Genomic DNA, 17,035 nt, shown 5'->3' with positions numbered 1-17,035 from the left:
TGGAACAGGTGTTCCAGAGAGGCTATGGAGTCTCTTCCCCTGGAGATACTCAAAACCCATCTGGATGCGATTCTATGCAATCTGCTCTGGGTGAGCCTGCTTTAGCGGAGGGGCTGGACTAGGTGATCTTAAGAAGTCATTTCCAGCCCCAACCATTCTGTGAGTCTGTGGTGAGATAACTGTTTTTGAGGGGTTTCCATTTCTTTTGGAGGCTCTCCAGTCCAAAAGCAAGTCCTCCAACACCACCATGCTCAGAAGTTGAGCTCCTCAAAAAAGGAATGCTTGAGGTAACTAGGAAAAGCTATAATGTTGGAACTGCTTGTTACCTTTTCCCCCAAAAGGTTAAAATCAAATAACCAAAAAGACCTTCAGAAAAAGCTGAGGACACAAAACACAGAAATTTGCCTCTTATGTACTAAAATGATAGAATAATTTCTGCTGAAGTATTTTGTTGAAGGCATGAAGGAGCCTCTGTGTCACAAAGATGAGAGCCCAGTAATACATGATCTGATTTGGGTTTCAGGGCACTCAATGAGCAAAGCAAGGGAGATCTAATTCTACATGAACAGCCTTAGAGCTGTATTACTCTCTTTCACTTTCTCCTGCTTCATAAGAAAGCATTGTTGGGATATTAAAACACCAACATATTGCCATCCAGGTCTTTTGGAAGGTCTGTGGGCACACAGAGTTATGTAAAACACAGGTCTCACTAAGGATGGTGCAATTCCCAGTGGCAGCATAAACAGCTGATAATGCATGTCCAAAATCAGAGCTGATGGTGTTATCCCACTGCAACTTATTCCATAGCTTTCCTGTGTATTTTAAAGAAGTCATGCTGCTGTTAATTTGCCTAAAAGGTTTGGTTTTGATATTCTTCCTGGGTTTGGTCTTGAAAACAGGTATTAACACTAAAACTCAATCATGCAATAGACATAAATCTTGGCACTTTTTAAATAAATGAGTTAATAGCATTTTTCAGATGTAATTATTGGCTTGATCTTATTGCTCAGTAAAAGGGGCCATGGAAGGTAGCTCTTTAGCTATCATAATTTTCCTCTCTGGAATTCAAAAGACAATATTATATACTTGCCTTTCTAGTTTGAACTGGTAGAAATATCCTTAAAGGACCATATTGTAACTGCTTGTAACCAAAATGATTTCTCCATTTTGGAACATTTCTCCCTAATGGAAGATGCAATCATGAGAGGAAAAACATATTCCTGCAGTAAGGAAGCACTGCCTACTTGTGATGTACAAGGCATGCCTGCTTACTCTTTCTACTCCCATGGAGATAAATACAGCTACTGACACTTCCAATCATAGCTTCCTACTATAGAAATGGTGCAGTGTATCCTAACAACACAGAAAGTCTCCTTCAACTTCCTTGTTGTTCCTGCTCAATGAAAATGGGATTTTTGGAGGGTTTGGCATCTTCAGTCCTTAAGTGTACTTCTAATGGAGAAATCTCAGATTTCCCTTGGCTTGTTCAGGTGAGGAAATCAGTCCTTGGGATGCTCTGCATGTTGTCCTGTAATGGAAGTACAAAGAGCAGTAGTATGTGGTGGTGTGCCCTCCTGCTCTGCTCCATGCAGAATGGCTGTCTCTGCTCCTGTGCAAGTAGGTACTAAGATCTGATTAGTGAGAGACACCTCTGCTGAATTATGGTGCAAACCTTATGCCGAAGTCAGTGATACAGATTTTATTTAACAGTAAATGTGAGGTAGAGAAATAAAAAGAAATAGAAAAGAGAGGAGAGAAAAGAATGTTGTCACCCATGGATCCAGTGGCATCCCTGTTGATCCTTCTTCAGCTGGGGCTTCTTGGTGGTAGAGTCCCAAGGTCATTCATAACTTTTCATTTTTTCTACATTTTAGAAAACAGGATTTAATGCTCATTGGCTACACAGTTCTCTTATGCTGTTGGTTAAATGATTATCTCTTGCCTCTAATGCTAATTAGTCCACATGCTTAGCCTTTCTTTTCTTTTGAGCTGATGATCATGATCTTCCCCTGTCAGAATACTTTTTACCCAGTGGGAACTGACTTTAGCAGAGCTGCTGATTTGTCTTTCCTTGTGGTGTGGCCTGTCAATTTTTTTGTTTCCATTATCAGTGATACATTCTTCTTCCCAGCTTTGTTAACCTCCCGCTAAGTATGAGGTAACAGCCGGACAATAGTACCATCTTTATCTTATCTACAGCCCGAGTTCCAGGTATCCACAGAAGAATATCTGGAAGGGCTTCAGTGGTCATTGGTGGTCCCAGATGCGAATTTGTCTGGGGAGTCAGCACAATGGTGTATTTTACACTGAATTGTAGCAGAGGCAGACTGAGTTCCCTGTAGTCTCCCACCCAGTGTCTGTGCTGGGAAAATGATTTGCTCTCAGGTGGTTACAAAGTGGGGCCTGCCCTTGGCTGCTGAGACCTCCTCCATGGACTTTGTTGTTTTCTTGATTTCAGTGGATGTTTGCATTTTTTTGATGTATAGAAAAGAGTAGGTGTGGGCTTATTTTAGTGTGCCCCTGATGGCCAGCTCTAATTCCTCAAGCTCCTTCTTGTAGTCTGGCCCTTGCTAAAGGTCTGTAAAAGCTCTCCTATTTATTCACTTTTAATCTACAGAATGGTCCAGCTAAATTTACTGCTCTTTCTTCAGATGGCCTGTTTGCTCCCTGTAATTTGATTTTCAGATGAGCTCATCTTCCCCTGTTATCTAAACCAAGAGCAACAACTTGATGATAAATTCTGCAACTTCTGTTGCTGTAATGCAACATGAGTGTAACATGATTCTTCTCTCCAACAGGACATGGCTGGGAATTGGCTGTAGCTGGGAACGGTTGACTCATTCTCTAAATTAAGATTAAAGACTTAGTTTGAGAAATTAGTGTCCACCTCTTAACAACAACTAACACATTTTATTTAGTGAGTTCCTTCTGCCAATGTCAGTGCTGCATTGTGCAGGGGGAGGGGGCATCCAGCCAGCCAGGCCCCACAGAAAGATTTCTGTTTGTGATCACTCCGTATTGAATGAAGACTTGGCTTTGTAGGGGTTTCTAGTATTTCATGCAATGCCCTGAAAAACGTAAGATTTGCCTGGGTGAAGCAATTGATTGGTGGGTAGCTGTCCATTTGTATTCTGCCACTATCGATGCACTCTTGTTTTATATGTCTTTTTTATGGTGTGCCTAAAAACACAATCCACAGAAGCGCTCTTTCTTTCTCCATAAGCAGGTGTTGCAACACCCATAACATATTTTCAAATCTTTCTATCACCTGAGTATTGATGCAAACACCAGAGAATTGCAAAAGCAGGGAGACAGATTGGCTGAATGCTGAGGGTGCCCCAGCTTTCTGTGGTCATCAGTGGCCTTCTATGCTTTTGTACATTATACATAATATAACAAAGACAAATGGCAAAGTCATCAGTGGGTAAATAACAAAGGAGCCTTTGAAGGACATGTCTTTGCAGTCCTCAGGACATTTTCATGATTAATTCAAGTAGAAATTATGTGAGAAGCATTTCAAATCATATGGCAGTCATACAAATTGAACAGTACTGTGCTACTGGAATTCCACAAACTGTTAAATACACTGACCACTTTCTCAATTTCTCCAGGACCCAGACTATAATTACAGAGCAGAAGTAAAAAAACTCATTCCCCACTTGAAGTATTTGGACAGAATACCAGCAAGTCAGACTGCTCTCCTTCCTTCCAAGAAGATGCATGAGCATTCTCTAATCATCAAGAAATCCATCAAGGAAGGTGGTTTAGTCAAAGACATTTCACAGTTAGGTATGACAGGTTCCTTGTTGTGGTTCATTTTTCAAGTTATGATATGTAAAAAAAGAAAGATGAAGAGCAAGCGGATCTCTTTAAAGCCAGACTTTACTTATAGTGAAGGGACAGACAAAGGATGTTGTCTTCTTCACCTGGTAAGTAAGAAAGCTGGAATTCAGCAGATAACAGTGCAGATTTAAATGGAAGTTGTCCTAAGCTGGGCATCAAGATGAGAAAATGCAGACAAATTCTAGAGCATCAAGCAAATACAGCAGTGACTGGGAGTCTGTACTTAGGGCTCGTTCTGCATGATGTGAAGAAGCAAAGCTTGGAAAGGAATGTTTCAACAACAGCTGTTCACAGCTCTTTCCATGGTAACAGTCAATCCAGTGTAGCATGGATGTAGTAGGATTTCCCATTCCAGTTTAATAATAGGGAAGGCAATCTGGTTACCACCCTTCAGTGGTAGCAGCATCCAAGGAAGATTGCATGATCTTGTAAGAAATCTGTTCCACTTTCTTTGTTACTATGATTAAGTTCATTACATTCATTAGTAGAGAACAAATGGTTTGAACATAAATCTGTTGTCCCCTTGCCTGCAGCCTTGGTAATAGTTCAGATGTCCATGCTTTTATGTGTCATGCTACATGCACTTTACCACATACTATTAAATATTGCAAAGTATTTCCTATAACTGCTCATGTTGCTTCCCATTAGTGTGGGCAATGCAATTGGCTTCCCAGCCCCCTCCCCAGGTTGTGGTTTGCCTGCCAACTGTACTCCATTAAAAATTTAGTTTGTTTTGGAATAAGTACATACATTTGTCATTTATTGAATCCCTATGGATCCAAATCATTAGTTGTAATAGTAGTCGTGGTAGGGAAAAAATCCATTAAAATCTGATCCCTCAGTGATTGTGCTTTGGCAACATCACCTGAGATTCAGAAAACTAGTTAACAAAGTTTGCTGACAGAAGCAGTAGGGGCAGAGCACAAAATTATGAATTCACGTCATTTCCTGGTGTAACCAGACTTATATTCTTGCTGGCAGCTCTAAACCAGTAAGTTCATCCAGTCAGGTTCAGACATCCCAGTACTTTTTTTCTTTCCAGCAGCAGTGTTGATTTTGATGCTTTTCACATGGTGTGTGTTTCATGGGTTCATATTAACAGCTGTGCCCAAGATATAGTAAAGGTCCCTAACGCTCAACTCTTAAGTAAATGTCCATATTATCACAGACCTGATGCTTCATTTTGGAGCTGGTAGATGCTCAACATTTAAAAAAGCATGTTATTCATCAGGGCACTGAAATTAAATTCTCACTCCCACGGGTTGTCGGCTGCATATTCTGCTCTTAGAGCTGTGCTGTGCTCCCAGGACAGCCAGTAGTGGGGCAGGCAAGAGGACAAGGCTCTGTCTGCCTTTGCTAGCTTTTGTATAATCCTTCCTGTCCTGTAGCATTACAAAAATACTTTTCACCTTTCTTTCTGAGATAGAGAACTATCTGTCTCTGAGGCAGTACTGGAAAAATCTATCACTGCCATTACCAGGTTTCTGTAACTCCTGGTACAGTTTCCCCTGGTAGCTGACTGGTAGCTCTGGTAAGGTGTCCATCACCATCTGCATTGTGTCAGGGCATTTAAGCAATGTGTTTTAAGACTGGGCTTAAACTTTTAAGACTAGGCTGTGCCTGCAGCAAGTCTGTAATGGTTCCCCTGTGGGCAGGTGGGCAGCAAATGAGAGGCATCTTACAGTGTTCCTGGGCTTGCAGGCAGGGAAAGTAGGAGAGCCCTGGATAAATCCAAGCTCACCTGTGGGACAATCTGAGGTGGGTGGTAAGCAGAGAGAGTTCCTGACCCATAACCCCAGTAGTCTGTCTCTGGTGCCCAGGAGCAGAAGGGTGAGAAGGGATATCACTTTGATTAGGGGATCCCCAGATTCTGCCATGACTGTGCAACACTGGAAGACCTCTGTCTATATGCTGGACCCATTCCAGCATGTTTCTTTTAGGTGCAGTTACATACTTTTCTGTCCCCTATAGCTCCAGGTGTGCAGCAGCAGTCACCATATTGGCAAGGTACAGTGATGGTGTGGTTTGAAGCCTTGCACAACTGTGCTTCTACTAATGAAATCTCTCTTCTAGATCTGTATCTTGGGGAAGTAGCAAAGCAGTCTGGATGCAGCCCAAAACCCCCAACACCTTCCAGACCTGGAAATGCAGAGTGTTCTGCTAATGCAGGGACGTGTAGTGATGCCAGCCTCTTGTCTGGTAGCTGTTCTCCTTCAGATTCCACTGTTTTTCCTGATAAGCTGTTCACAGAAGATGACTCTAGTGATTTGACACATGGTAATGTATGTTTTTTTAATCCTGTTCTTTCCCACACCTCCACCTCCTCCTGAATGTTATTACTGATGAAAGCCAGGGTGCTTTGAATACCACCCACCCATGGCACTGCTAATCAGGTTCAGCATACGTTGTCTTCCACGAGACTCACCTGCTCTAGTGTAGGCTTTCCTTTATTTCCCCCTGCAGCAGAAGGTGCGAGTCACCTGGGCTGCGCACTCCTCAGTCCCCCGCCCCCATGCACCATGTGCTGCTGTTGCTTTTCACTGCAGTGCTGGCAGTGCCTTTCAGACCTCATCACAGCTGTCCTGCTTGAGTAACATCAGGCTCATCCTGTTGAGCCACGGAACGTTGTCCAAGGTAGTCCTCTGGAGAGGCGTGGTGATGCCCATTCACTCCCCACTGGATCATGTGCTCAGGCTGTGTGCTGCAGTCTCATATTGCAACAGCAGCATCGCTGCTGTCAGTGAGCGCTTTGGTTTGGGTTTCCAGAGGCTGGTTCCTCAGCAAGAGGAGTCAGTTCCTTGACTTCACATCCTGATCCACAGGATCAGCCCAAAACTGATCCAAAACACAGGTCTCCCACTGTTCTTCTTGCCCTAGTCACTTGGAAATACCACCCATCCTTCTGGAATGGGAATACCACCCTCCTGGAAACACCTTGACAGTGTAACTCCACCAGCCCACTGACTGCAGATTAGATAGAAAGATGGCATTTGTTTCCTGGCGTTGTGGTTGCTTTTCTCGGATGCCAATCTTTCCTCAGTTCCCTGCCTATAGGTAGGTCTCAGGATGATGGATTAGATGAAGCAATGCAGAGTCAAGAGCTGAATGCACATTTGGAAATGTACATGGAAATCAAGTACAGCTTGTCAGGGAATGAGACTGTAATTTTACACACACTTTTAGGCAGCTAACACTACTCATAGAGACAATTTCACCCAATGTTCACTGCTTCTTCTGACCTTTTGCTGCCTTATCTCTTGTTAACCTGATTTTGATCAAGATCCAGCTGAAAAATAATCCAGCAGAACAAAAAAAAAAAAGACCCACAAAAATAATATTTTTTTTTTAATCTGAATTTGTTCCCTGATCTGACTGGCCATGTGTCCACACAAATATTTGCACCAGCACAACTAAGGAGGCAGGGAAGGAGCAGAAGAAGACAGATTCTGGTGAAAGCAGAGAAGCTGCCTCTTAGCAGCCGTGTCAAGCCATGCCTGCTGATATTGCAAACCGACACCATGAAATATTACAACTTCCTGTCTATGGGAAATTATATTGACTGACTTCAACGACAGCACCATTTGTTAAATGCTGGAGTAAAATGTTTTCTTTTTCCTGTTTTTCTTAGGACTCCGTCAAGTTATATGTGGGAATCCTGCCAAGGCCCTCCATGCGAGGAGGCAAAAGCTAAATGTATGTTTCTCTTGTATACTTCATGTTCCTGCTTGGTGACCCCCATAACTCCTGGGATAAACTGAACTCCCACTGTGGCTTGTAGCAGCTCACTCTCTCCTGTAGCCCAAGAACCCCCACCATGCAGCTGCCTTTGAGGAGGACAGAGGGTCTCCTACCATGATGTTGCATGTGCCCATGTGTTAGCAGCAGTGGACCATCAGCTGTAAGGGAATATGTGAAAATCACTTATCAGCTGCTGGGGACAGACTTCCTATCGTCCTGCAGTGGGCAAAGTACAAGGCAGGATTGCAAAATTTGATGGTATTTCTGCAATAGCTACTAAGAAAAAGTCTTTTTTCAGCAGTGTTTATTTGATGTTGATGTAAACAGTCACCTTGCTAATACTGCAAGGTCATTCCTATTGACAAAACAAACACAAAGCCAAAGTTTGTTCCTCTTGGCGGTGGGGTGGTGCCCCTGCCTTTCGGGTCAGCCTGCTCATTTTGGCAGTAATTCAGTGAGAGGACACCTGTGTGTGTAAAGGGGAGCAGCCTGGCTTGTCATGGTCAGCTTTTGCGGGCTCTGACATTCAACACAGCATAGCTGTACATGAGTAGATTTAAACAGGCTGGGGTAAATCAGGGAGATGCACAGGACAGGCTTAATGCTGACAGCAGATGTTAAAGAGCTGCAGGGAAAAAAATATGTACTGCCCTTGTCTTTCTGCTGCCACTGCCTCAGCATGGGAAGCTTTTCTGAAACAAATTTGAACATTTTAGTGAATTATTGTGTGCTAAAAACTGGGATGTGGAGTCAAACTGTGGTCATATACTGAGTGATGCAGTTTCTGTGGTACTGGGCTTAATATGCTTATTGGTATAGGTGCTATAGGCTTATATCCAGTGAAATATAAATCAACAATTTTGTAACTGCTATCCTGGTTCTTCAGGCTGTAACAGTACATGACTGGGGAGGGGGACTTCTTAAAACTGAGGAGTTAGAAAATGATGAGGAATGATCTGAAAAATAACCGTGGGCTTTGATGCATTCTAAAATCCACATCTAGAAATGGAGCTGGTGAGAGTTCCCAGGGATATCTAGATAACTTCTGCCATTTCCACAGCTACCTCCTACTGTGAGCCCTTTGAAACCGTCCAGTCTGGTGACAGAAAACCTCTGTGGCTCTGGAGGAGGAAGAGATCTGCACCAGGAAAAGGTTTCCCCTGACCTGGGAACATGGACCGAGCAGCACAAGGGGTGAGACCGCGGGGGAAATCTTGCCGTGCGTTCATTTTCCGCTGCAAAAATAAAATCATCGCTTTGGCCACCTGGTGGCGGTTTCGAGGGACAGTCTCTCTGCCTCCTTCCTTCCTGTCCCCGCTTTGGGCGGCAATCCTCCATCCCGCCTGGAGCATCCGCGAGATGGCAAGGAAGAAGAATCCTCTTCCTTCTCTCTGGAGCACAGGCAGGATGGGCTCACTTCCTTAGCAAGAGCAAGGAAATGACTTTTCATAACTGGCGAGCCTTTCTTGGGCCTGACAGTGTCTACCTTCAGTCAGTAAAAGAGCTGAAAGGGGATGGATGAGCTTTTCTGCAAGCAGCACATTGGCCTAAGCAAACAAAAGGCTGAAAGACAAATATCACCTTGCTGAGATCTCATAGATCTCACAGACAGGTAATGGTTGTTTTGGAAGTTAAACTGCTTTTATTTCTCTGAGCTTACTTCAATGAGTAGTATTCTAAATCTGCCCCACTTCATCTGATTAACTTTAAGATGCTTGAGATAATCAGACACAGGGATCTTAGATAGCTGATCCAATTAAAATGATTTTTCATATCTCCTGGAAGTTGTGAAGTAACAGTGGGTAACTAAATCCACTGCCTGGGTGTTTGCCTGAGTGGACATGCCAAGCTGCATAAACACTCTCAAAAGCTAATTAAAGGTGTGATACTTGATGTTGTCCAGGTGCCTGGAAGCAGGTCAGCAAGGACAAGCCAGCCAAGCAGTGAAGGTGAATGAGGGTGAAGACTGGAGCCTGACTGATAGCTCGGAAGATTACTTGAGGGAGGCCTATGATAAGGAACCTATTGAAAGGATTCCACTTGAGCCTACTTCCCACTCTTCTACAGGTACTGGACCTAAACCCCTGGGGAAGGGTTGGCATCAGGCAGTAACACGTGGTGTTTGTAGATGTGTGCATTGGTAACCCCAGTGTTTTTTGAGATGTGGTGTCTGTGCTCTAGAGCAGCAATTGGAAAATGCAACTGCAGAGCCATACCCTAAGCAATCCATTCCAGTTTTCAAGCAGGACATTGTGGCCAGCTGTGTTGACCATCAGGTGATATATTTTGGCATGAATATGTAGAATCAAGAGGAGCAAAGGTGATCTTAGACTAGATTAGCATCAAGTCTAGTAGGAGGACATGTCTCTGTCTTTTACCTTGTGTCATTATTTTATGACAGTGCCAGGTGAGTCTAAAATACTGTCATTCCTACTGAGCTGTATTTGAACTCAGTTGGCACTGATGTAAATAATGACTGAGCTAATGATTAAGGTTTAACTGAGCAACTGGGAATTCTGGAAAGATATGCAACCAAAAGGATGTATTCAATAAAAGGTTTAAAAATGGAACATGCTCTTCTACTCAGGAATAAAGCCAAAGACTTCTCTGAAATTGCATTTACATGAATGAAAGCAGAATTCCCACTTTTCACTACTTGTTGAATATTGTCTTTAAGAATATTTTAAGAACATTAATAATGGGTATTCCAAACATATATCAAATAGAGGACCATATGTAATTACAACTTCAATCTTTCTTTCTATTGTTAATAAAAACAACTCTTTTTTTCTCCATAAGTAAAGCCATGTAAGTTTTCATTTTACATTTCTTTCAAGGGCAAAAATGGATCTACTAAAATTTAGAAAAATATAGTCTATTTTGAAAAAAAACCTGGAAATATAATTAAATTATTCAAAGCCTATATGTGTATTAACATGTACTATAAACAGTATCCCCCTAACAAGAATAAAAGCTGTTTGGAAAAATCTGAAGGAATGGCCTGTTGTCCAGTGACCACAGAAATCTTAAATTATGATCTTGTGGTCTCTTTAGATTTAATCTGAACTTTTTCAGATTTTATATGATTTCTCTACATTGAGTATGATGGTTTCATCTTCTTTGAAGATTGACAAGACAACATCACAAACATCTCACAGTGTACCTGTGTCACGCCCTGTAGCACTGTGTAAGTGAATGGTTGGGCATGGAGCTGTCCATCTTGTAACTAAATCTGCTGGATAATGATGAGGATGGAGTGGTTTGAAATTTAGAATTGTCTAAGGTGGCAGGGGGGACTGACCAGGATCCTAATCTCACACAGAAGTGTGTCCAATCCAATGTGAGTTTCTCACAGAAGAACTTGTTGCTGGAAGCAATCCTTCTGACCAGAAAAGGACAAGTCATCTGAGCAAAGCCACTCGCACATGAAAATGTTTGCAGCATCAGATCCATATAAACTGCATTTTTTGGAAGGTGTTGAATGTTATTTCAGGCTCTTGAGTCAGACATACCAGTCTCTCAGAGTGGCTATACTTAAAAACAAATAATGAAGTTTAGACATTTTTAAAGCGTATAGTATGATACAAACTGTTCCATGAAAAGTTTTTACCAGCTTTACCTGGGCAGTAAAATACACCCTCGTCAGTTGGGAGCCACAGATACCAACTTTCTGGGCCTGAGTTTTGGTGGCACATTCTTTAGATTATGTTCCTGCCCTGGACCCTGCACATCAGGCACTTAGGTATGGTTGGTTCTTTTAATAGACAAAAGCAATTGGATCCCTGCTATTTATAGAATGGTCGGTTCTTTCAGTAGACAAGAGAGTCAGATCCCTGCTATATTTAGAATGGTTCTAAGCATGTGTGCATGCTTGTTATATTTATAAGTCAGCAACAAGTTTTTTCTCTGTGTGTTGCACATATTACATGGAGAGAATTACATGGCTGAAACACAAACATCCTGAAAGTAGCCCTGCATGCAGTGCAATGTCTTCCCCAGAAGTCAGGCACTTATGATGAGATTCCATAATCTCTTCCTCTGATTTAAAAAGTGGATCCACTCATCCGTGATTATTCCTCTGCCTTGCACTTCAGATCACTGGAAGGAGTCCTAAGGTATTTAGAGCTAGTCAGTGCAAACACTGGTGAGGAATGATGCAGGTGTGATCCTGCTGGAGAACAGGAGGGCAGGTGAGCTGGTGTGTGCCCCTTGAGCTCTGCCTGTGAGCTGCTCCATGCTTGGTGCGTCACCAGCAGTGCTGGCATGGAGGCTGCCAGTGAACCCAAACCTACTGTCAGAGGAAGCAATTCAACATGGCCAGCACCGAGACACAACTGCTCACCCTGCTCCATCACACAGCATCTCCAAAACCTTCCACTCCCTGGGTTAGTTATTTAGCAGTCAGATGAACTGGTAAATCACTGTGCTTTCCACTCTGTTTCAGGTTCATCCCAGGCTCAGGAGGGTGCAGTGCCCTCCAACTCAAAACGTTATATAATTCCATCCCCTCCAAAAAATCCTTCACCTGCCTCTGCAGTGGATGTTGCAGCAAGACCCTGGAAAACAAGGAACCACATGGGCCTAAAGACACCCAGCCAAGAGGAAGACAGGAAGTATACACAGCAATGCCAGTCAAAGGCTCATCAAGAGAATTCAGCCCAGCCCCTGGACAAACAACCTTCTCTCCTGTGCCTGCACAGCACACTGGCTGCCTCTGGATCCCAAAGGCAGCACCAGCCTGTGGGGTCCATCAGCCAGCAAAGGCCCATTCCAGGACCAACAGCTGTGGGGTCATCAAGGATCAGGTATGTGCACTGGAATGTGTCTGGGAAAATGGAAGGGACTTACTTCATGGCAGGAAAAGGCAGATTTCTCTGTCTCTCTGGGGTCTCCTGCTTCTTCTGTAAAAAGAATTCCTTTTATTTGTACTGACATTTACCTTTGACTTTCTAAAGTTAATGAAACATTTTCCCATGTTCCTTATAGCTTAAAGTATTGTAAATTTTGTATTTTCTTGAATAATAGCCCAGAATTTTGCTGTGTTCTTACTGCTCCATTCTCATGTTCCCCACCCAGAGCCAATGCTGTGTCTGTTGCAAAGATCTTATGGCACTCATTCAAAACTCTTCTCCAGTACACTCCAGGAAGAGTTCCTGAAATCCCATTTGGGTTTTTTCCCTGCCACAAATTCATGTTAGAATGAGCTCTGGAAAATAAAGTAGAGAAGTGTCACATGCACTGAAACGTGTTTATTTCTGAACCTGTTTGCTGCAAATTTAGTATCATATTGCTGCTTCTTTGAAGAAATACAACTGAGGACCTGTGACATGACAGCTTGGGTTGGAATTAATGTAGTCACTTTGGAGTCAGCCTAGGCAGAGAGCATGTGCCTTGTGTGGGAAGCTCGTGTGCATGGGGCTTCTCCCAGGCCTGGCAGCTTTTGGTTCAGTTTTCAGAGCTGCTGAGGAGAATGCAGATACTCAAATATGGAGTGCAGTCTCACCACAGTTTTCCTCTTTTCCTCAGGCCCATCATGGATGAGAGCCCTTCTAAAGAGATCAACCACAAGCACCCAGCTGCCTGCTCATCCACAAAAGCCTCACAGAGGTTTAGGCCAACTAATTCTGCTTGGTCCCTGACTGCCAGGTCCCTTCTGCAGTCATTGCCAAAAAAATCCACTGCCACAAAAACATCTCGAAACAGAAGTCCTCAGTTCTAGGAGATACCCAGTTGACAGCATGTGTTGGAGCCATGTACATAGTGCAGCCATGAAGGATTGATGCTGTCCTGCAGCTTCTTCTGCAAGCTAAACACAGAGCAGTTCAAACAAACAACGTGATTTGCCTCAATTCAGGATACAGCTGGTCCAGAAATATTTTAAGAGCAACCACTGATCAACCAATGAGCTAGTGAACTTCTTATTACAGAAAAATGCGGTTATTTTTGCAACCTATATGCACTAAAACAGAACAAATCCTGTCATACTTCCTCTCATCCACACCATACCCAGCTCTGTGAGTCAGGCAGGGACACCAAACAAAGAGCATGAGCAGAGCATGGAGCCTGCTGTCTGTGGAGTGGGCTGGCGGAGGTGACCTACCAGCAGCCAGCAATGTGTCTTTTGCAGTCCTGGATGTTTAGCATGTGCGGGCCAAAATCAAGGGCTTGAGAGGAAGTGTTGACCAGAGCAGGTTCTAAGGGAGGGGTGCATTGCCTGAGGAGGAGCCCAGGAAGGCCAGAGATGGTTTCAGAGTTTATGCCCCCACAGGAGCTCACCCTATACACAGGCATTGGAGTTTCTTGTAGGATGCATTGCTATGGGAGCAAATACTGGATGAGTGGCTTATCCCAATATTAACATGTTTGTTTGCTCCATAGCTACCTGGAAGGATTTGTCTCACTTTCTCTGAATAGACACTGCACTCCAGAATTTCTCTAGCAGAGCTGAATTCTGTCACCAGGTGTCAGAACACCCTCTGCATGTGCCTTTCACCTCCATCCCATTTCTAGCATTTTCAGATCAAATAGAATTTCCAATTTATTATAACTGGATAATTTTAAGTGATGAGGCAGCAAAGCAGGGAAGTAAGGGAATAATCTCTTGTATTTTCAATAGGACATTTGCTTCCTGTCCGGGTAAGATCCAAAACATCTGTTTTAGTGACTGCAGTCTGTGAGATGCTGTTTCAAATGACTGTGTCTTACAACTTTATGGATGTTGCAGTCTGAAACCAAGCATCATCACATTTTTTCCAGTTTAAAATACTATGTTAGATTACATTTTTAAAATCAGTTTATAAAACTGTAATTACACAATGATTTAATGAATTAGTTTATGCTTCCTTTATTCTGGCCATCTTAACTTAGAGAAGCAGAATAATAGACAAAGCCCTAAAACTTCCTTTTTCATGGTGCTCCTTGCACCACTTTATCTTATAAAACAGTCTGGAGCTTGAAGCAAGTTTGCTCAGTTTTGGTGTGTCCTAGCAGAAATCATGTATCAAAAATCATTTAAATTTATGTGGTATGTGATTTTATGCAATACTATGGATGCAGGCAGGATTTCACCCAGCAACAGTGCCTGTGTCCTTAAATAGGCTCATAAATTTGACTTTTTGCCAGTGTCACTGACCATACTATCACACACCAAAAAAAGCTGGCCTTGTAAAAGAAAGAAGACACAGCACTGACCCTGCTCTATATCCAGGGTTGTACCAGGGGGTGATGGGTAGGACTGTGTTCTCCAGATATTCAGAGCCTCCTTCTCAATCGACATCTTTCATTTCAAAGGGGTGGAGGGAAAAAAAAAGTTCAGTGGGTGTGTAAACTGGATCTGGACATGAGCATCTGCAGAGACAAAACTTGGTACAGATCTGGAAAGTCTCTCAAAACCATCTGTGGTCTCATCTTGCAGCAAACTCCACTTGGCTCTGTATGTGCACAGAACAAGAAGCTTCTCTGAACTGGCAGAGAGGATGTGGAGAACTGGTCAGAAAAAAACAGCTCTGCCCTGGTGTGGGGGAAATCAGTACGTGAGGGCTTCATCAAAACCATTTAACTCAGGGTTTCCTGTTGTATTTTCCCATCAGGCACCCAGGACACACACACACACACTCTCAGGGCTGCAGGCTGTGTGTGACCTTCAGAACAGCCACCCCACCACTCATTAAGCAGATCTGCCCCACTGGTGGCCTAACCAAGGCAGTCACATGCTGCATGGTGGTGTGGTGTGTTGCCAGGGGCAGGAGGAGATGTCTATTGATATGCCTATTGATCACTGCATCAGCTGGTTGCCCGTCACCTCCTCAGGTGTGTATTGGGAGGGATGGATGTGTAAGACGGGCTGGATGCCCTCTGCTCTTGTGTCTGTGGGGATTTAGTGTCCAGAACTGAGTGGCCAGCCTTTCATGCATGGAACAACAGAGAGGCTTGCTAAGAAAGCAAGTTTGTGGTCACAAAGTCCATGATTTGTGATCGCCCAGTCTGATGGGGAAGAAGGGCTGGTAGCCTCCACTCTTCTCTCTGACAGTACTGGGTGCACCTCAGGGTTTCCCAGGGCTGCCATGCTGCTGTCTGTCACAGTTTCCTGGACAAGGAAAATAAACAGGGCCATTGCTGTCTGGACAGCTATAACAGATCCACAGGGAAAATGATTGCCCTGGCTTAGCCTCTGCTGGTTCATTTTCCAACTTTTTCATCTAGAAAATGGAAAAGCCAGCCAGGTCTTTAATAGGCTAATTAGGAAATGTAAGGCATGATGGGCTATTTGTGAATTCAGTTCTCTTGGCCCAAAAGGAAAAAAGGGGAGTTTCATTTTGTGGGCTTTTTGTCACCGTTTTCTCTGTTGAAATCACGCATTGGTCCCTTGAACATAGACAAAGTCCTTTAATGAATGAGCTTATTCCCATCCCTGCCTCTGCAGACTCTTAATATTTGTCTCAGTAGGATCCTTGCTTCCAGTTGGATGTGACCAGTTTCAGATGTGCATTACCAGAGTCCATCCCCTCATTCTTGTAATGGGCCAGGAGTTGCTGATGCCTTCAAGTATCTCACTGCCTTAATGGGATTTTCTGCTGGCTGCCAAATTGATATCCAGTGTGTAAGCTGGAGAGAGGGGTGAGAGCTGCTCCCCTCACCTATTAATACATCAGCACTGCAGGGAAGAGTTTTCTGCTGGGAGCCAAGTCTCACCAGTACATGCTGCTAAGGGAGGGGGTGGTTAGCTGGGAACAGCTGCCCTGCAGGGAGGGAAAGGGATTTGGCCCAAAGTGAAGATGCTGCAGCATTAGCAGAAGCACGAGCCATCTAAGAGGCCTCTCAGCATCACTTAGCTGGTGTCCCACGAACAGCCCTGCTGGAGTGGCTGGTGGTGCCCTGCAGACTGAAAGACTCCACTCAGTCAGAACTTTAAAATAAACATGGGAGAAAGAAGTAGGGATCTGTGTGCCAGCCAGTTATTTCATTGACTAAGAATCATCCCTACCCCTGAAAGGGAGCATGTCTGGGACAGCATCCCACCCTGACAAATAGTCCCTGACAAAGGTGGCTCCTGCTCAGACTTGGATTGGGTTCTGCACCTCCCAGCTCTGCAGAGCCCAGCCCATTGTGGACACCTTGGCATCCCATTTAGGAACAGGCCAAAGGGGATGCTCACCCTGTCCAGGGCCCCCATGGCAGCTGCGTTCACAGCCCAGGGCTCGTGGCTTCACTGAGAGTAATGCCAAGGCCATTACTCTCAGTGAAGGCCTGGGATTGCTTTGCACTTGGAACAAATTAATCTTCATTAAAGGATGAATAGAAGATATTTTCTTTGGCTGTCAAGGAGGAGAAAACACAGGAGATGTTCAGGAAGGAAAATGTCGTACGTGTCCCTTCTTCAAATACACACAAATGACAGGCCAACTGAGGATCATTTCCTACACAGTTCCTTGGCTTGTTCAGAGCCTAAGAGGCT

At 43.8% G+C, this 17,035-nt stretch overlaps 1 protein-coding gene across 8 annotated transcripts in view; it reads left to right on the top strand.

The window, feature by feature from the left end:
- The window catches only part of LOC102105365 (leucine-rich repeat-containing protein 56), a 62,686-nt gene extending 46,310 nt beyond the window's left edge, over positions 1-16,376 (top strand). For all 8 annotated transcript variants that reach the window (XM_088058402.1, XM_088058403.1, XM_014251894.2 and 5 more), the window contains exons 8-14: positions 3,612-3,789; positions 5,917-6,120; positions 7,472-7,536; positions 8,642-8,775; positions 9,485-9,648; positions 12,026-12,386; positions 13,108-16,376. In XM_088058402.1, coding sequence (XP_087914528.1) covers positions 3,612-3,789; positions 5,917-6,120; positions 7,472-7,536; positions 8,642-8,775; positions 9,485-9,648; positions 12,026-12,386; positions 13,108-13,300 — 1,299 coding nt within the window. In that variant the 3' untranslated portion in view covers positions 13,301-16,376. The remainder of the gene's footprint in view (positions 1-3,611; positions 3,790-5,916; positions 6,121-7,471; positions 7,537-8,641; positions 8,776-9,484; positions 9,649-12,025; positions 12,387-13,107) is intronic.
- Positions 16,377-17,035: the final 659 nt, after the last annotated feature.

Source organism: Pseudopodoces humilis, chromosome 7 (genome assembly GCF_049639895.1).
Source record: "Pseudopodoces humilis isolate 2021_Gansu_Grassland_sample_001 chromosome 7, ASM4963989v1, whole genome shotgun sequence".
NCBI lineage: Eukaryota > Metazoa > Chordata > Aves > Passeriformes > Paridae > Pseudopodoces > Pseudopodoces humilis.
Note: the sequence above shows the minus strand (reverse complement) of the source record. Positions and strands in the feature narration are given on the sequence as shown.